The sequence below is a fragment of the Balaenoptera ricei genome, chromosome 3 (assembly GCF_028023285.1).
Source record: "Balaenoptera ricei isolate mBalRic1 chromosome 3, mBalRic1.hap2, whole genome shotgun sequence".
Classification (NCBI taxonomy): Eukaryota; Metazoa; Chordata; class Mammalia; order Artiodactyla; family Balaenopteridae; genus Balaenoptera; species Balaenoptera ricei.
Window position 1 is genome coordinate 49,674,033 of NC_082641.1, and position 20,943 is coordinate 49,694,975.

A 20,943-nucleotide genomic window follows, 5' to 3' on the forward strand; every position below is an offset into this window, starting at 1 on the left:
GGGCACAGGCTCCAGACGCGCAGGCTCAGTAATTGTGGCTCACGGGCTTAGTTGCTCCGCGGCATGTGGGATCTTCCCAGACCAGGGCTCGAACCCGTGTCCCCTGCATTAGCAGGCAGATTCTCAACCCCTGCGCCACCAGGGAAGCCCTGCCTATCTCTTTAAAGTATCTTCTTAGGGCCTCCATGAAGTGAATCTCTCTTATATAGCCTGTTTTTGAAATCACACATTACCAACAAACCCTCTAAATTGAGTAAAAATCCATTCACATATTACCAAGTGGTAATGAAACATGGAAACTTACATTGTTCAAGAAACTCCTATAATGGAAAAGAATCTGAAAAAGTATCTATGTATCTATCTATCTAATAACTGAATCACTTTGCTGGGTACTTAAAGCTAACACAACATTGTAAATTAACTATACTTCAATAAAAAAAAATTTACCAAGAAAGTAAACTAAACAAAACACCCCAAAAACTCCTAATTAGTGAGGGAGACAATATATATTTACAAGGTACCACCCTAGTCAGTTCTAAAATACAGACAACATGGGCTTCCCTGGTGGCGCAGTGGTTGGGAGTCTGCCTGCCAATGCAGGGGACACGGGTTCGAGCCCTGGTCTGGGAGGATCCCACATGCCGCGGAGCGGCTGGGCCCGTGAGCCACAACTACTGAGCCTGCGGGTCTGGAGCCTGTGCTCCGCAACAAGAGAGGCCGCGATAGTGAGAGGCCCGTGCACCGCGATGAAGAGTGGCCCCCGCTTGCCGCAACTAGAGAAAGCCCTCGCACGGAAACGAAGACCCAACACAGCCATAAATAAATAAATAAATTAAATTAAATAAAAAATTAGAAGTTAAAAAAAAAAAAAAAAAAAAAAAACCAGGCAGGACCCTGTGAGGCTCCTGGGCACAGAATAAAATACAGACAACAGACTACTAATTTAAAATCTTAGTTCAGCTCCATTGCTAATTGGTAATATTTTGTCTGATTCCAGTTATTATGCCCTAGCGCTGCTTTACTCACACAGACTTCAAAATGATTAATTTCCTTAAAAGTTGTAATATTTGGGTAAAATTTCTTGTTGAATCAACATTTGGAATCTTCCCTTTTCATGAGTCATTGCAATTTAATTACAACTCTTAACAAAGGAGGTAATTTGCTTTGGCTATATTCCTTATGGGTTAATGACCTTTAGACTTTTACTGTCTGGAACATTCTTCAGTTTTAGGTAACTGCTGTCATAAAGCTAATTCCCAGTCACCTCTGTACTGGGAACTATTTTTTATCAACTCTTAGTTTTCAGTTTTAATCTTGCATACTTTGTATATGTGTATTGTGAACTATACATACTTTTCTGAGTAAACAGTTGTACACAATTTTGGGGATGATTAGAAACAGAATCCTGGAGAATTCAATAAATTGCTTATGTATTTTTAGAATGGCTTCAGATTCTTGGTATAGGATTAGATGATCCAACCCTTAAGATCCTTTCTTACTTAGGGTTTTATTTTGTTTGTTGGTTCAGTTCTTTTTTTCCCTTCCACAATATTTCTTGGGTGTGCATTTGTCTTTTATATTAAAAAAAAGAATTTTCAGACACGTTTTATTGGTGGCACCTAAGATGATAATGTGAGGTACTTAGCACTCTGTCAAAGCATTCCTTTTTCAGTTCTCTTCCTCCTGGTCTTGTTAGGAATAAAGTGGTTAATACTTTTATAGCTTTTATAATGCTTATCTTTAAAACAAACAAACAAACAAACAAAGAAGGCATTATGGTTAGAGTCTTGGGCAGGCAGTGGTATTTAACCAGAATTTAGTAACTTCGGTTTTTGTTTGTCATTTTTTTTCCCCCCTATTTACTACCTTCTATATATGGGACAGTAAAAGGCAGTTTCCTTTAGAAATAAATTGATTTAAGCAAAGGCGATTTGAATTATGGGAGTTTTAAGTTAGAGTATGGGTGGTACATAAAAGAGATAGAAATCCAGCAGATACATGAAAGAGCAGATATGAAGTACAGGAGTAATTCAGAACATTGAAGCCCCTTTTTCCCTTTTATTAGTGTTTTTTAATTAATTTTTTAAGTATAATGTACATTCAAGTATGTTAACTTATCATTGCCAGGTTTCCATGGATCTCAATAGTGCCAGTACTGTCGTTCTTCAGGTCTTAACACAGGCCACCAGTCAGGATACTGCTGTGTTAAAACCAGCTGAGGAGCAGTTGAAACAGTGGGAGACGCAGCCAGGTTTCTATTCAGTGTTGCTGGTAAGTTGTTCTTAAAGAGTTTACTATAAATTTTAATAAAATGAGACACTATTATTTTTAATTGTTCTAAAAACTTACTTGTATTGGTGGTTTACTTTAGTGAAACTGATCCAAATGTTTGCCTGCCATTGCTCCTGCCACATATTAATTCAGAGCATGGCTCTTTGAGAATGTTTAAAAAATGTTTATTGATGATTGAATAAATAACCCAGCAGGGTACTGGTAGAATCTGCTCAGTAGACAACACTGTGCTGATAATCTATTTTAGTGTGTTAATGCGGACCTGAAGACTTTAGGTAGTACACTTTGATGTTTTGTCTTCATCCTTATCGGTGCCCCAGTTAATTTACGTTGTCAGAGTTCTTCAGGTCTCCCCACCGCTGTATCTGTCAGGTCTACCTTGCTCAGTGTGTTTCACTTTAAAACGCCATTTTCTTTTCCCCCGTCTAAAAATTTTATTTTCTTAACATATCTGATCTTTTCCTGGGTGTTATGGGAAATAGTATGATAATTAACAATATGTGCTTTAACTAAATCTTTCTGGGAGTTAAAAGCTTTTGGTTAATTAATGAAAATCGTTTTCTCAATGCCAGAATGAAAAGACGTCTGTTTGTATTGAAGGCCTTTCTTATTCTTTTCTTCTTCGGAAAATTTGAGAACTCTGATTAGTGTGTGAGATTTAGTTTCTGGCCATGGCAGGGAGGTTACCAATTGGATCAAAAACCAATTCAGTATGTGTGACTGGGTCAAAAATTCAGAGCAGAACTGTTTACTATATCTTGTAAAATAGAAAATTATGACATTACATACATATTTTGACTTCATGACTAAAAAGTTTTGAGTTGTTACATTTAAGAAGTTACTAGTCATGCCTGGAAGGGAAATTAAATATCTGGAGTCATACTTGATATTCTGAATATATAATATGAAAGTTGGCTCTTTGACACAATAACACAAAGATAAAAAACATTAATTTCTAAAGATACTAAAGAAAGTATCTTATTCTTGTAGATAATCCCAGCATTATGTTTGTAAATTTGGGGCATAGTATAAATCTTTAGAAAATCTCTGAGTATATGCTTATTTAAATCAGTGTACTCTGTATTTAGCCTTGTGTTTTTTCAGGCCAAAATATAAAACACTTTTTCTTATTTTGGTTACTGCTTGACCTTGGAAAAACCAATAGGCTTGCTTGATACCTTTTGTGTAATGTATGAATTATTAATATTAAGTGCCTAGACCTTTTTGTTTTTATTTTTACTAGGTATACTTTTCTTCTTAGAGGGATAGTAAAATTTCTTTTAGATAGAATAGATGATAATAGATTTAAAAACTGCTGAGTTTATTTCTTCTTTTTTCCTGTACTCACTGTCTTGCCACATTTGCTCTATTTGAGCCTTAGCCGTCCAGTTTAGTCTGGAGGTTCCTACATTTGTATACGTGATCTCAGGCGTGTGTTCCAATCCTGTTATTCAGTATGTTTATTCAGTATATAATATATATTTACTTGGATTGACACCTGCAGCTTGACTTTTCTTGGTTCCTAAGTGTAGCTGAGTTCGGCTGAGATCCGCCAACTTCCGTAGTATTCCCACATTACTTTCATTCATTCACTCATTTGCTCAATTGATATTTATGAAGTTTCTGCTTTGCTGGGCTGTGTGCTAGACTCCACTCATAAGACACAACTCAATCTAGTGTGGAAGGTAGGCATGTAAAGTGTTAAAGTCGAATGCAATTAATTAATTAGTTATGCAATTAATGTGGTGAGAGAATCTATTCTTTCTTTTGCAAAGGAGACCCAAAAGAGGGACTCTGACTCAGTTGTCAGGGGTCTTAAGGAATAAGTGAGCGTTACACAACTATCTTTGTAACTTTTTTTTTCGTTGCACATGATTTTTTAAAAATAGGTTTATAGTATACATACCTATTTTTAATACTTAACATCAATTTTTTTTATAGTAATGGACATACTTCCACATCATTGTTTTTGGCTTTGAGGTTTTCCCACACAAGGTTGTGTTTGAGAGGTCAACTCCAGGGATTTGAGTTGTTTTTGGTGTGAGGTGTAGTACAGTTTTAGTTAGTTAACATATTCGTACAATCCTGTTTGTCCTATGTACCCGCTATTCTAGAAACATTTTTTAGAAAGCAATAAAACATTTTAATTCTCACTGTTTGTGATGTTTTAAATTACAGTGTTAGTATTAGGTTTACTATTCTTTTTATTTCATATACATTTATAACTGTCACTTACAAGCTTTTGATAACAATTTTAATAAATTTTAAAATCAATTTTAAAGGTTATAGAACAGTTGTAATTTTGGTTTCAAGGTCATGTTGCATGGTTTAGCTTGCACAGTCATTTTTAAACTCTCCCACTATGGTGCAAGGCAAGGACTGCCTGTATTTGGATTAACACAGTGAATAAATTTTTTGAGTAATGGTTAACTTTGAGTTGAAATTATTCATATCACTTCTGCCTTTATATTACTTGAAATTATTTTGCTATTGAACTTATTCGTAAACATAATTGCTTTGATAAGGAGGATGCTTTGAAATTGTTTATTTCATAGCATGAATTAATAACCCAGGGGCTTTGGCTCTTTGAATCTGTGCTGTGGTGGGTCTGCTTTTTCTTTTTTAATTTAGAAGTGTTTATTTTAGTTTTGTGTGTGTGCGTGTAGATTATGCTGTATAATTAGATTTGTTTCCGAATTTAATTTTTTATTAGGAAAAATTTAAAACCTACCTAAAAGTGGAATAGTATAATGAATCTCCACATATCCATTACTCAGCTTACATAATTAACATGCTCCCGAGCAGATATGCTTTCTTACATGAATTGTAGAGCTATAGATATTTAGAAACTAACAATATGATATGTGTAGTGATAAAATTTAAGTGAAGCATTTAATTAAAAATCTATCCATACTTTATTGTGTTATATTAATTATACTTTTAACTTATTACATGTTCATTCTGATGCTTTGTTTTTTATTTATAGAATATTTTCACAAACCACACTCTGGATATAAATGTAAGGTGGCTTGCTGTGCTGTATTTTAAAAATGGAATTGATCGCTACTGGAGACGTGTAGCACCTCAGTAAGTTCCACCTCTTCCCCCCCTCAGTGTCATCCTTTTCAAATTCAAGGAGGTATAAGACTGTTATCTGTTAATCTTCATTCTTTGTGTAAAAGAATTCATTTGTGCTTACTTCAGCAGCACATATACTATAATTGGAACAGTACAGAGATTAACATGCTCCCTGCTCTAGGATGATATGCAGATTTGTGATGTGTTTGATATTTAAAAGAAAAAAAGGTGTGTTAACTACTGAAGAAGAAAAGTGTTCTAAGTAGTTAATTACAAATCAACATCTATATTACTGCCTTTTTCTGTGAGTTTTTTTTTTCCCCATGGGCATAGGGTATGTGGATTTCTCATTGGCCTTCTGTCTTAGAGGATCTCTGATTTTATGGGCACAAAACAAATGCTGAATTAATGAATCATGTTCAGAAATGTCCTTTTTTTTTTAAAGGAAGTACAAGGCTTGAATTCTGGAAAATGTCATTGAGAAGGAACGCCCAGGTCATTTCTGAGCCAACTGATGTTAATTCCCTAGTCTTCTGCGTAATTGCCTCTGTGGTGGAAATTGGGTAGTATATATTTGTAATCTCATCAGATTCAGTTGTAACTTCTCTGTAGGTGGTTAAGTGAACAAATTTTTCTTAATAGTTAATTACATGTTATATAATTGATGGAAAGACAGTGTAGACTGGACCCAGGAATTTGTTGGATAGAAAATAGTTACCTTTGCCAAAGGAGTAACATAGTCTTTATCCTCCAGTAGATGGCACTACAACTCTGTAGTTTTTATATTTATAAGCCCCTTTTTTAAAAAAAATTGAGTACCTCATAGTGCCTGTAAAATATGCTCTTGAATAATATTGGAAGTAACTAGAGTATTTTAAGGTTACACTTAGGATACTATAGTATAAATCAAACCCTTCTCTTCTTATTTTAGAATTAATTCATAATTTTGAGAGAAATGGAGTGTTTAGTGATGAGAAATTATATATTGTTGAGTTGTAGGAAATAACGCAACAAGATATGTTTCTACTGCTATGTCCAGTTAAATTTTATATGTCCCCTAAAATTCATTTTGTTTTACTAGTTATATGAAGAATATGGTTATAAGTGACTGTCTTGGATGAGAGAGTAAATTATGACTAAATATTTCAGATTGTACTTTCATGTAAAGAATTAGAAACTGGAATTTAGTTTAAATTTTAAAAGTTAAGGGAGATATCTTATAATAAGTAGTTAAACCCCAAGCTGTCTCTTTTAGTGATATATTGAGATACAAGCTAGAAAGGAGATGAACGTACTTAGGCAGCAAGGATGCTAAGAATGTAAAGCAGGGAGCAAAGATTCGTTATCGAACTCATATTAAGACATCTTATTAAATTTAAGACACTTAAAAAAAAAAACTGTGTTCCTATCTAAGTTCCATCTTATAGTTTCTGTTCTTACCACTGTTGTCACAGAATGATTAAGCTTATATATCATTACTATGTAAAATGCAATTTTTACTGGGTCCTAATTAATTAGATACTATCCAATTTCTGCTTGGGATATAGTCTGAATTCATCTAATGATAACAAGTGCATAAAGTTGAAGGTGGAATGCTAACTCTTATTGTAGAATTGCTAAAAACATGAGATTTCTCAGGTTAATGGCTTGCTTTCTTTAATAGTTATATAGTTTAATATAGTTTCATATAATTACATGAAAACTGTTGAACCTGGCTTCTTGGCATAGAAGAAAACTTAAATTTCAAGCTTGAATCAAAACATTGTAGGAGAAAACATTGTTTCAGGGATTTGATTGATAGAAGGAAGCTACTAAAATTGAAAAGTGCAGCATAGTTATAAAAAGATTAGAGAGATCATTTTTATTTTTATTTTATTTTATTTTTTTGTAATACACAGGACTTGTATTACTTGACATTATAAACATATCAGAAATAAACAATAAATCATAACAATGTAGCACTTTTCAAAAATAAACAGATCAACAAAACTGAAGAAAAAGTCCAGAAGATGCATGTACATGTAAGTATTTTGTGCATAATAAAGAATACGTTTCAAATTAGGATGGAAAGATGCGCTCTTCAATACTGCTATTTAGAGCCTTATCTCTACTTCACAACAGTGAAGTAAAAGTTTAATTGTAAAAAACTCAAAACATAAAGGTATCTAAAGAAAATATAGGTTAATATGTATATAATTTGGTGTCGCAGAAGTTAAGCTTGAAGTCAAAGAAAGAAACCATAAAGGAGACCTATATTCCCATAAATAGAATAAAGGGACAATAGATTAGAAAAAGTAGATAAATCTCAAAGATGGAATTCATTTGGCTAATAAATATATTTTAAAGTGTTTAAATCATTAGTAGTCAAAGTTTTTCCAATTTAGGCAATGAGAAAGAAGATCACACCTATTGAAATGGTATACATTAAAAAGAATGTAGAGACTTCCCTGGTGGCACAGTGGTCAAGAATCCGCCTGCCAATGCAGGGGACACAGGTTCGATCCCTGGTCCAGGAAGATCCCACATGTCGCGGAGCAACCAAGCCCGTGCTCCACAGCCACCGAGCCCCTGCGCCTAGAGCCCGTGCTCTGCAACAAGAGAAGCCACTGCAACAAGAGAAGCCCACGCACCACAACGAAGAGTAGCCCCCGCTCGCCCCAACCAGAGAAAGCCTGTGCGCAGCAACGAAGACCCAACGCAGCCAAAAATAAATAAATAAATAAATTTTTTAAAAAAAGGAATGTAATGTACAGTACTGAAGAGCGCACACTGAACCTTTGCCAGAGGGATTATATATGGCCACCACCGTTAGGGAGAGCACACTGGGAATATACATTAAAAAGACTGGAAATGTACATATTCCTCACCGAAAAAATTCCCCATCAAAAATTTACCCTACGGAAATAATCAAACAACTGTATAATGTGTATGCAATGTTTGTTGTTGATAACAGGAAAAACAAACCACAAATCTAGAAACAATTTAAAAAATCAAGTAACTAAGTGTTAAACTATGTCATTAAAACATGAGCTAATAATTATGTCATCTAAAATTTCACATATAAATATGAGAAATAAATTTATGACAGAGCTTAAGAGGTCATTTTTGTATTAAAAAGTGTGTGTGACATACTTCTCAGAAGGAGAGAATTAAAGAGTAAAAGAAAGGCAGAGAAAGAAATTGAATGGATAAAAGGAATTATCTCAGGATGATAGGATTCTAGGGTTTTTCTTTCTATCTGCACTATTTCTTTTCTAATGATTATAAAGTGAGCATGTGTTTCTTACTTAATAAAAATAATAAAAGCAATAGAAAGTTGTGAGGAAAACAATCTGAGAATAAGGAGGCAGAAAATATACAAAATTTTTAGTTAAGAAACAAAACATCTAAAGAATGTAGTTAATTTTTCATATTGTACATTCTCTTCATATTTTGTTTGACACTATCTGCTATGCAATTTAGAATATCTGCTATTAAGTTACAGAAGAATTTTATAACTGATAGGGATCCAACATCGTGTTTATAATACTGCAAGTCATTGTTGCAACAAATGCTATAAATTTGTACGTTTCTGTGTCATGTATGACATGAAACCAAGCAACCGAAAAGATTTAACAGTGGTATTTGAATCATATTTTCTAAGAGAGAATTTAAATCCACATGACGATAAAATATGAATTAATAATTTTATGAAGAGTGATTGTTTCCATGAAATTAGAAATGCGTATATTTGATTCAAATAATTAAGCAAAATATGAAAACATTCTTTTTAAATGTAAATAGATTATTTAAAGAATTGAGTTGAAGCATCATATCAAGAACTATTTTTTTTTAATGTATCAATACTGGTTTATTTTTTTTCTCATAATTTTTTTTTTTTTTATTCAAACAGAAAGTCACAAAAATTATAATCATCCTCATCAGTTCACTCAGTCCCATGTAATTAATGTTTTTTTCATCTTGATCTTTTGGTAGCACTTTTATGAATTCATCAGTTTTCCATTAGAGTTCTGAAAATGCTTATTCATTCAGTTCAGCAGTATAGTAAGTTACCAGAAACCTGTGCTTGTCAGAGTCTTTTCCATGAATTCCTTGAAGATGAAACCCTTTTATAGGAACATTTTTGCAAAAGCATCAGAGTACACCCAGAACTGTCTGTAAATGAAAGAAGACTTAAAAATGACCACGGTTAAAGATTTGATGAAAGTTCATAATAATGCAATTGACAAGGAAATTTAGTTATTTCTGAGATATACGTTTTAAAATAATAACTAGAATTATGACTTATAACATTATACCAGAACATATAAGATTTTTAGGAATTTCATGTAACGTCTGAAACATTTATATTAACATATTTCCATACAAATAACCCAAAGAAAGTTTAGTATTAGTTGTTTTTTTGTTTTTTTTTAATTTCTGAATTTTATTTTATTTATTTTTTTATATAGCAGGTGAGAGATCCTTTTTAACGGGAAAGCATAGACTTGTATTGGGCTTTGACTCCTTTTGCCTAAATGTTTATTTTTTAAATTGAAGTTTAATTGACATATAACATTATATGAGTTTCAGATATATAATATAATGATTCAAAATTTGTATGAAACGATCACCACCGTAAGTCTAGTTAACATCTGTCACCATACATAGAGAATTTTTTTTCTTGTGATGAGTTACAAGATTTACTCTTTTAGCAACTTTCAAATACACAGTACAATATTACTAAGTGTAGTTGCCATGCTGTACGTTACATTCCCATGACTTCTTTACTTTATAACTGGAAGTCTGTACTTTTATACTCCCTTCACCTGTTCCACATGCTCCCCCACATGTTTATCTTAATCTTCTCTTCTCATTTGTTTACTAATCTTGAGCAAGTCACTGTTAAGATTAAAAAAAACTTTTATTGAAGTATAATATATAACATACTTAAAAAGTGCACAAATGAAGGGTACAGTTTGAATGTTTGTAACGTGACCACATCCATGTAACTACTACTCAGAACTAATCTAGAACTAGCACCCCAGAAGCTTCCTTTCTGCCGTCTCACAGTCACCTATATGTCCTCCTCAGAGATCTGACATTGCTCACCATAGATTAGTTTTACCTGTTTCTGAACTTCATACAAATGGAAACCTTATAGTATGTTCTCTTTTGTGTCTGACTTTTATTCAGTGTTATATTTGTGAGATTTATCCATGTAGTTGCGTGGGACAGTAGTTTGCTCTTTTATGTTTGAGTATAACATCCCATTTTAGGAACATACCACCATTATCTGTCCATTCTGCTGTTGATGGGTATGAAGGTTGTTTCTAGTTTTTGACTGTTAAAAATAAGGCTTCTTTGAAAAATCTTTTGCATGTCTTGTTGCGTATAAGTTTGCATTTTATTGTCATTTATGGTCAGGTGTATGTTCAGCTTTAGTAGATACTGTCAATTAGTTTTCCAAACTATTTGTACCAATTTGCCCTTCCACTAGTAGCATGGGTGTTGGCATTTGCTACGCATTCTCACCATACTTGGTCTGATCTATTTCATTTTAGTCATGCTGGTGTGCTTGGTAATTTTTGCATTTTCCTGATAAACAATGAGTACCTTTTTCGTATACTTACTAGTCATTTGGAGATCCTCTTTTGTGAAGGGCTTGCCATTTGCACATCTAAAAAAATTGGATTATCTTATTGATTTATGGGACTTTATATATATATTTGGATATAAGTTCTTTGTTGAATATACATATTGAAAATATCTTCTATTTTGTGACTTGCCTTTTCACTTTCTTACTGGTATCTTTTTTAATGAAGTTCAATTTAGCTACCTTTCTTTTTATAATTAATTCTTTTGGGATCTGTTTACAACATTTTTGCTCAACACAAAGCCATGAAAATATTCTTTTTTCTGCTAGAAGCTTGGTTTTTTACTTTTCACATTTTGGTGTATGTCTGGAAGTGATTTCTGTGTAAGTTATAGATGTGAAGTAGGGGCAGCACCATATATTTTTCCCCTATAGCATTTCAGTGGTTCCCTTATTATAAATCAGGCAGTTTATACATATGGATCTGTTTTTGGATTCTCTATTTTGTCCTATTGGCCTATTTTTCTATCTTTGCTTTAGGTATTGTACTTCATAAGGCTTAATGTACTTTTGATTACTGTTTTGAATTTAATTTGCTGTTCTTTTTTTAGTTTTTTGAAATGGAAGCTTAGATAATTGATATTGTTTTTCTTTATATGCATTTAAAACATTGAGGCTTTTTTGTAATCATGGCTTTAGTTCAGATTCATAAGCCTTGATATGTAGTATTTTCATTACCATTCATTTAAAAATATTTTAATAATTCCCCTGTGATTTCTTTTTAGACCCATAGGCTGATTAGAAGTATATCACCTTATTTCCAAACATGTGGGACTTTTTGTTGTTGTTGTTACTGACTTCATTCTTTGAAACGTGCTGTCTTGTTTTATGATCCCATCATATGGTGTTTTGGTAAATGTTTTATATGCACTTGAAAGGAACGTATGTTTTACTGTTGTGGATTATAATGTTTTATATATCAGGTCAAATTTGTTAATTATGCTATTGAAGTCTTCCGTGTTGTTACTGATTTTGAGCTACCTTTTCCATCAGTTACTGAGAGAGGTATGTTAATATCCAAATATCACTCCAATCTCTGCCTTCATTGTTACATAGTGTTATTTTCAAGTATCTTCTCTGTGTCTCTGTCCAAATTCTTCTATTCCTATAAATGGCATCAGTCATTGGATTAGGGCCCACCCTAATCCAGTATGACCTCGTTTTAACTTGATTGCATCTGCAAAGCCCTTAATTCCAAATAAGGTCACATTCACAGGTATATTGGGTTAGGACTTGAACATACCTTTTGGAGGGTTTGGGCAGGGGGACACAATTCAACTCAACAGATGCTTTAAAACATTTTTTTTTTAAATTGTATGCAACTTTTATAGCAGGTTTTTTTGGGGATGATTCATCCAGTGCCAGCTACTCTATCATAGCCAGAATGGAAAACCTTAAAATGAGGTCTTTAAAATAAATAAAACCATTCATATAGTTCAAAATTCAAAATGTATACAATCTTATACAGATGGATAGTCTCCATCTCTTTCCTTTTGCTATCTAGTTTCCTTCCTCATTTGCAGTCAAACTTATTAGTATTGTGTTTATCCTTTTCAGACATGTAAAATGAAAGATTTTAAACTAGTTGATTTCTAATAAGTCTTCCATCCCAAATATTCTCTGATTCGTGATCCCTTTCCACATAGAATTTTGTAAAAGAAGTCAGTGTAAGACTAATATTTACTCATAGATTTTTTTAAAGACCGTCATTAATTTTTTGGTAGGCAACTGTTTTTATATCAATAGAAGGAAACATCAAAGTATCACGTTCTTTACTCTGGATTTGTCTTATTTCCTATTGCTTACTATTTTGTGCTTCCTGTTTATTCAGTTGTGCAGGAATTTTGTGCTTTTGAATTACCTGATGTGTCAATATACAAGTAATGGAAATAATTCTGTTTAATTACCAAAACAATCAAGGACACATTGTTTGAAAGACTTTATTGCTAAAATTCTCAGTCATGCTTACCTGCAGTCATTATTAGGCAGCATTCTCTTGCATAACAAATGTATCTTTTTACAGTGCTCTCTCAGAGGAGGAGAAATCTACATTGCGTGCAGGGCTAATCACCAACTTCAATGAACCAATAAACCAGGTTAGTGAGAAAATGAGTGCCAACTATTCTTTCTTTTCCCTTAGTTTTTGCTTCTTTTCCAAACTAACTTTGTTTCTTGGCATTAAAAATAAAATCTTATAATGTTCATTTGTGATGTTTATACACATTTCTCTGATGGTTTTTTAATTTTGAGATCCAAGACTACCTGTTAAGAATTTTTATTAGATTTGGCTGTTAATGATTTAAAACTCAGAAGTCATTTGAAGATAGATATACTTGTATATTTTTTAACTTCTTCAGTGTTTGAGCCAATATTGAAAGCACATCTCTATATATTAATTATAGAAGTTAATTTAGCACTCCCATTCCCCCCTGCCCCCAAACTACAGGATGGCTTCTGGTTTTTGTCTGTTTCCTTCATCACATTTGCAGTTCTCACTACTCTGTGGGAACTGAATTTTTCTTTCCCTTGTAGTGAGATTTTTCTTTTAAGAATAAAATAAGTTTGCTTATGATACAAAAATTATTTTTCCAAGTTACTACTATTTCTTACATTTGATTCTTTAATTTGAATATTAAAGCACACTGTATTAGGTGGTGTATCCAGTGCAGTTTTATCTAAACCTATTTAAATGATCTGAGTTTTTTGCTGTACATTTCTTCAACTGAGGGAGATGAGGGGAGATGGAGAGGAACAGAGTTACTTTCCGTGGGGCAGGAGGTGGTTGGGGGGTCAGGGTCTTGGGTGATTGAGGGGTAAACCATTACTTAGGTGTTCTGTCAACCAGAATTTGTGAAACTGATCTGAACAAATATTATGTAATTACCTAATACTGATGTTCATTTCTACTCTGAGGTCAGTGGTTCTCAAAGTTTGCATTCTTAGAACTTCCTTATACTGCTAAAATAAAACACGAAATGGTTATATATGTTGATATTTATTGTATTAGAAATTAAAACTGAGAAATCTAAAAAAATATTATTTGTTAACATAAGTAGAATTTAAAAAAGTGAACAATAGCTATTTTCCCAAACAATAAATATTTAATGAGAAGAGTAACATTGTTCGGCATTTTTGCCTATCTCTTTAGTGTCTGGCTATTTAAAAGAAGACATCTAGATTTTCAAATATATCTGCTATTTACAATGTTGTGATATTATTTTGGCAGAAGGTATGTAATGAGAATCTAGCTTCACACCGGTACGTTATTGGGAAAGGGAGGACCTCACAGAAAGGATCCTAGGCGCCCTAGGGACCCATAGACCACACTTTGAGAACTACTATCTTAAGCAGTTGCTCAGTGAAATCTTACTCATTTTTTTTAAATGTATAATTAACCAAAAAGGTAATTTTCAACTATGAATGCATTCCTTATCTATTGCTTTAATTTCGTATGTTTATTTCTGAAGATTAATTTTTTTCCCTTTAGATTGCAACTCAGATTGCCGTGCTGATTGCAAAAGTTGCTCGATTGGACTGTCCTAGACAGTGGCCTGAATTGATTCCCACTCTTATAGAATCTGTGAAAGTACAAGATGATCTTCGACAGCACAGAGCGTTGCTTACCTTTTATCATGTTACCAAGACCCTGGCGTCTAAACGACTGGCTGCTGATAGAAAACTGTTTTATGATGTAAGTGATTTAATGTAGAATTTGATAATGAAAACTGTGCTACTTGTATTAAAATGTGTGTAATTTTACCTCTAAATATCTTACTGAAGGATTATTAATTCTTTCTAATTGACCTCAAAAGGTTCATAGTAATAGATAACACCCGAAAGGTTTTAAGCTGGTTAGTGATATGACTGGTAAGGTCACTTAGTTGCCAATGAGGGGGAAAAATTGGTGGAGAACAGTCTGAAGGCAAAGAGACAGTCTGAAGGCAAAGGCAATTGAGGCTATTTGAAGTAGTTCAGATTCGATGATAAAGCTCTTAAATGAAGCAGTGGTAAAGAGAACATTTAGGAGCATGTAGAGTTGAAATTTAGGAAGTTACAATTGACGCGCCTGGGTAATTGGTGGATGTAGGAAGGAGTCTGACACGACTGAGGGTGTCTATAGGTGTTTTAGCACCATTTGTTGAAAAAACTTTACTTTCTCCATTCAGTTGCTTTGGTGCTTTTGTTTGTATTTCACTGTTTTGAACTACCAGAACAGTGATTTTCATATTGTTCAACCTAACATTTTGAACTGTACCAGGTAACAATGGGAGTCTCCAAGTGTTTTTAAGTGTTCTTGCTTACCTTTGGAATTCTCACTTTGAGGATATGGCTTGGGAATTTGCATTTTTGATAGGTTCCCCAGGTGATTCTTAATACACCAAAGTTTAAACCAGAACCACATTATGTTCTCTTTATTTTTAACCCAGTAGGTTTAAATAGCCAATTTTCTGTTTATCTAAGGATATTGAGTGTAAGAAATTCTTTTTGTTAAAGGTTGCTTTTAAAATCCTTGTCCCTTTTGCTTGACATCTAACAAGGACTAAAGAAATGGACATTTTATCTACTCAAGTCTCTCTATGAATTTCTTGTTGATTTTTCTCACCTTTATCCCCATCTTAGGCCCGTTCAATTTCTTTTATATAGATGTTTTCCAAAATCAAATGTGTAGAAGATTCTGGGTTACGGTTACTCTATAGTGAAGGGTCCCCTTCTATAGAAGTCTTACTTCTTGGTTTGGCTTTCTGAAGTTGTACTCTCTTAATGTGTTGCCTTGGTTTTCAGATGTAATTTATATTTAGCCTAGTCAGGCTCTACCAGTTGTATCTAAACTAGCCTTATTCTGTATAGCTTGTTTGGGTTAGCTTCCTGTCCACTTCAGCTTTCTTGCTTGGTTTTCCTGTAGTGTGAGGCTGTTTCCTCTCCATATAAAGTGAAATATAGGTCTCCTTAGCATCTTGTACTTACTTCCAGCAGCGCATTTATTACACTGTACATTGCATTGTAATTACATTGTAATTGTTGACTTACCTTTTTGAGGTCCACCACACTGAATTTTATGAGGGAGGACTGTAGCTCTTATTGTTATAGTCGTACTATCCAGCCCAGAAGAATGCACATCAGTGGATGGTGCTCAGTAACTGTTAAATGAATAAATGGTAAAAGAAGAGATTTGTTCTTAGATACCGTCTAGATTTCAAAGTGGTATAGTGCAAAACTTCAAAAAGCAGGAGTTTGAGGAGCATATACAAAACTCAAGATACCGGGAAAAAATAATTCAGCTTAGCACCTTTCATTCTGGAATGGAGTATCTGAACCTGGAAACATGGAGCACAGTAGGGACTAGGAGGGGAATCTTGTCTCATGGGGTTGGGGAACAAGATGTGTACTTTAACTGAAGGTAGCATGTGTGGGAAGATATTATTATAAAGAGCAAGTTTGCTAGTTAATAAAGCAACTCCTATTATTTTGGTAATCTGACGTGTGGGAAAATCTTCCTTTTAATAATGTGTTTACTTTATCGCTAAGATGGTCTTCATGTACTAAATTAGTTTCCCACCTAAAATTAAGTGTAAGGTCATAGTTGAGCTAGTTGGTGTGGCAAAGTAGTGCAGTGTGCACTTAAAACCCCTCCCTACTGCTCTGCATGCCCCAACAATGTTTATATCTTGTTTTCCCTCCATGTTAAAATAAGTTTTTTTCAGGGGTGACAAACTACAAAATCAGCAGTGGAGAGAAAATTGCTTTGCAGTTACAAAATTGAGCTTGATTTGACACAGAGGATTCATTTTCTAGAAAATCATAAGCTTTTCATACAAACCTGAATATAAAAAAGTTGACATTAAGTACAGTTAAAATCTAAAGTCTACGAAAGCAAGGGATTTAAAGTACAGATAGTAATTCTAATGTACTTGTAAATGTATTAACCAAATAATACCTTGTAGACATGATGTGTAACCCACAAAGGTTTATGCTATGGTAAATGAAGTAATCTAAAACTCAAAAAAGAAGAAAAGATTTTTTGAAAGCAAGTACATTTCACTTGTGTTTAGAAATATGGGTTAACAAGTATGAGAAGACCTGGTTTCCAGTGAAGAATGTTTCTTTGTACTGAGCAGCTTTGGAATTTTGAGTAAGACATTTAAACTTTATGATTCTTTAAAATTTTCTTTCAATTCTAAAGTTGTGTGATTCTGTGAATTTATAATCTTTATTATTCCAAGTTAATCTATACAAACACCATTAAAGTTTTGATATGGAAATCTTAGTTATGTAAATTTAAATATCAATTTTGCATTTTTAATCACTGTTTTTTCTAGAAGCCAAGACCTTTGTACAGTTAGTTTTCTTTTTTCTTTTTTTTGTATTTTCTTGGCATACAGTTAAGTTTTTGACCTACTGACTTTATTGGATACTTTGCTGTGGAATTTTGGCATACAACTAGTTATATAGTTTTCTTAATTAAGAAAATTTCAAATATACTCTAGTTGAGAGAACAATACAACAACCCCCATATATTCTTCACTCATATTTAACAGTTCTTAAGGTGTTGCCACGTTTACTTTTCCTCTTTGCTGGAGCAAATCTTAATGTGTCAGTTCATCCAATAATATTTAGAGTATGAATCTCTAAAAAAGACATTTTCCATAACCAGTTTTTATTATGAATTTTTTAAGGTTGGATGTTAGGAATTAATCTTAAATTCTTCTCCCTGAGAGTAGGTCAGCAGATATTGATTGCCTGTTGTGTACGAGACATATCTACGGTACTGAAGGAGATGAAAGAGACAAATAGTCGTCTCTTGACATTCATGGGGAAAGGCGTAAGACACAAACAAACCCTCAAAGTTCATTTAGTAACTTATTAAAATCTGCCACATAAGAAAACTAAATACTGTATTACATTGTTATTATAGTCAAAGCTAACATTTAGCAAAATTTTAAAAACTGAAGGGTTTATGATGAATAATGTTCCCACTAACAGCATATGTATTATTTGTATGGTGAAGATAAGAGAAAACTGTGTGGCAGGGTGAAGTCAGGTTACAATACTACCAAAGAGTCTTCCTGATGAGTTACTGTTTTCTGAATAAACTAACAAAACAGAACCACATAGCTACTTTGAGATGGGTTGGTTAGTATAAGCTCACTCAGCCTCGTAAAAGAGATTTTCATACTTCTTATAAATTTATAATTTAATGATGTGGTCCTTAGGGAAAATTCCCAGATAGTTGAAGTTATGAATGTTAAATTTGAGACTGCCAAGGTGCCACTTATATGGTATAGCTTGAACCTTCAGGAAATTTACAAAATAGTGAAATTTATTTAAAAGATAAATGTGTTGTTTATAAGCAAATCATCAAGTAGGTTAAATTCATTTTGTTTTCAGTTTCATTTGGGTGGTTTTAAATGCCAAGTACTGATTAAGTGCTGATTCTAGATCTTGTCTCTTGCTCTGCCAAATTCAAATTGGCTTTTAAACACGTTGTTTAAAGGGTGACTCCTATAATACACAAAGGGTCATTTCTGCTATGAGCCTGTGTGGGGACTTAAGAGTGTGTGTGTGTGTGTGTGTGCGTGCGTGCATGCATGTGTGTGTGTGTGTGTGTGTGAGTCTAGGCTTATATAAATATGAGGAAACTTTTGGTGGGAAGCTTTGTTTTTTGCCCATCTCTATCTGTCTGACAAATATTTGAGTTCCTACTCTGCCAGTCACTGTATTGGATGCCTGAAATGCAGCTGTGAACAAAGGTAGGATCCCAAATGGAGAGGAGGGTAGTTTCACTTCCTCCTTCCTCATATCGAGATCATACTCTGTATACCTGAGAGCATTGTCTAGACATCAGTAGCTAAGGACGGCCTTATGGCTGTTGCTAGGATTAGAGGACTTGAGGGATCTGGAAGATGGGCCACAGTGACCTTCCTGGGCCTGAGGTGTACCAGTGGCAAGTTTGAGAACAAAATAAAAATTAGATTTTACTTAAAAAATATGTAGGTAACACGTGTTACAGGTCTTTAGGAATGTCCTTCATTGAAAGTTAATAAATATCAATTGAGAGACATACATTGGCACTTTGGAAATTGTTTTTGAGACCTTATAATCCACCAAAGCTTCTGGCCTGGCACGTTTGTGTAGTTTGATATATATGTATATCATGGTTAAGTGGAAACAAATTTATTTTTAAATATTAAGGAAAAAGCTGACTGCTACTAAAGTAACTACCTTTTTTTGTTACAAATGTGTGGATATTTTAAGAGTTACTTGTGAATTTTTTAAACATATAGAAAAATAATGAAAAAATATTAACTGCCATATACCCATCACCTAGATTTAGCAGTTAACATTTCGCTGTTTTTGCTTTATTGCTTTTTCTAAGATAAAGTAATTTAAAGATTTCACAATATTTTATTACTAAATACTTTAGTATTCATTTGTAAAAAGATAGATTTATTTTTTTAAAGGTTAAAAGGAAATTTTCCACAGACAGTTTACTGATTTAGTAGATTTTATTCAACTATTCATGGCTCAGGCAGCATCCAGTTTAGCAGATAGGAGCTCCAAAGAGCTGTACAAGCTGAAAGAGTTTTTTGTACGAAAGTGAGCAGGAACAAGGAAGCTAGACTGGGAATTAGCTGAATAGCTAAATCAGGGTTATTTTCCTTATATGGAGCAGAAAGAAGTCTTAGAGCTGGGTCAGGTAACTTGTGTTGAGCAGGCAGGCACTGATTGGTTGACCTAGACCTGCCTTTTCTGGGAGAGCCCAGCACAGAACCTTAGTTCTAAGTTTTGGTTTGCTGCTGTGGGGCTTAGCATGAGCGATTCCATCTTGAGCCTAATCTGGTTACTTAGCATATATAATCATTTAACTTTTATCATATTTAACACACATAAAAGTAGTGATTTAATATGATGTAATACTTCTAGCCAATTTTCTACGTTGTTCTTAAATATGTTTACAAGTGGTGTGTTTGAGCCAGAAAAATGAATATGGCAGGTACATAGCATTTGATCATGTTTCTTAAGTGTCTTTTTTTTTGGCCACACCATGCAGCTTGTGGGATTTTAGTTCCCCGACCAGGGATTGAACCTGCGCCCTCGGCAGTGAAAGTGCGGAGTCCTAACCACTGGACCGCCAGGGAATTAATTCCCTCTTAAGAGTCTTTTTAAGTTAGAATAGTATTCTCTCTCTTTTTTTTATTGGTGCACCATTGACATGTTGAAACATTTTTTGGTTATCTTTTTTTTTTTTTAAATATTTATTTATTTGGCTGTGTAGGGTCCTAGTTGTGGCACACAGGCTCTTTGTTGCGGCGCACGGGCTTCTCTCTAGTTGTGGCAAGTGGGCTCCAGAGCGCCCAGGCTCAGTAGTTGTGGTGCACCGGCTTAGTTGCCCTGCGGCATGTGGGATCTTAGTACCCTGATCAGGGATTGAACTGGTGTCCCCTGCGTTGCAAGACGGATTCTTAACCACTAGACCACCAGGGAAGTCCCTATCTTGTTGATTAGAGTTAGGTTAAGCAGGTTTTGAAAGCTCCAGTTTGTGGATAATATTCATTGCCCCACTATTAGTGATGAATGACAAGACTTTGATTTAAACATTTTTGGTGCTCACTTTTCTTAGGGGAAAATTGTGAGGACAGTGGTCCTGAGGCTAAAAAAGTTTAAGAATATTTAAAATGCTAAAAGAAATAAAACTTCCTGTAATGTTTTGCTTTTGATATTCAAGGAGTCAAGTCTGTGTGCTTCTACAAAGTTGCTAAGCAGTCAGTGGGTGGCACTGTTTCTTCTGGTTTAGAAAAAGAAAAATGCAAGTATTTGGGATTTTCATGAACTACTACCTAAAATGTTTCATTAAATAATTTATTTTTATATTGTCTAACTGAATATTCCCTACCCCCTCTACATTTTTGAGAATAAAATGTAGAATAAATATTTTTATC

The 20,943-nt window shown here is 33.8% G+C and overlaps 1 protein-coding gene and 1 non-coding gene across 12 annotated transcripts in view; both read left to right on the forward strand.

The window, feature by feature from the left end:
• Window positions 1-20,943, forward strand: part of IPO11 (importin 11) — a 487,981-nt gene that overhangs the window by 26,657 nt on the left and 440,381 nt on the right. For all 11 annotated transcript variants that reach the window (XR_009502321.1, XR_009502322.1, XM_059916450.1 and 8 more), the window contains exons 2-5: window positions 2,128-2,271; window positions 5,279-5,379; window positions 13,029-13,101; window positions 14,493-14,696. Coding sequence is in view for 9 of the 11 variants with exons in the window: in XM_059916450.1 (XP_059772433.1) it covers window positions 2,134-2,271; window positions 5,279-5,379; window positions 13,029-13,101; window positions 14,493-14,696 (516 nt within the window). In the remaining 2 variants the exon portion in view is untranslated. The remainder of the gene's footprint in view (window positions 1-2,127; window positions 2,272-5,278; window positions 5,380-13,028; window positions 13,102-14,492; window positions 14,697-20,943) is intronic.
• On the forward strand, window positions 5,484-5,587 carry LOC132364184 (U6 spliceosomal RNA). The gene has a single exon (XR_009502737.1). It is a non-coding gene; the product is annotated as a U6 spliceosomal RNA (small nuclear RNA).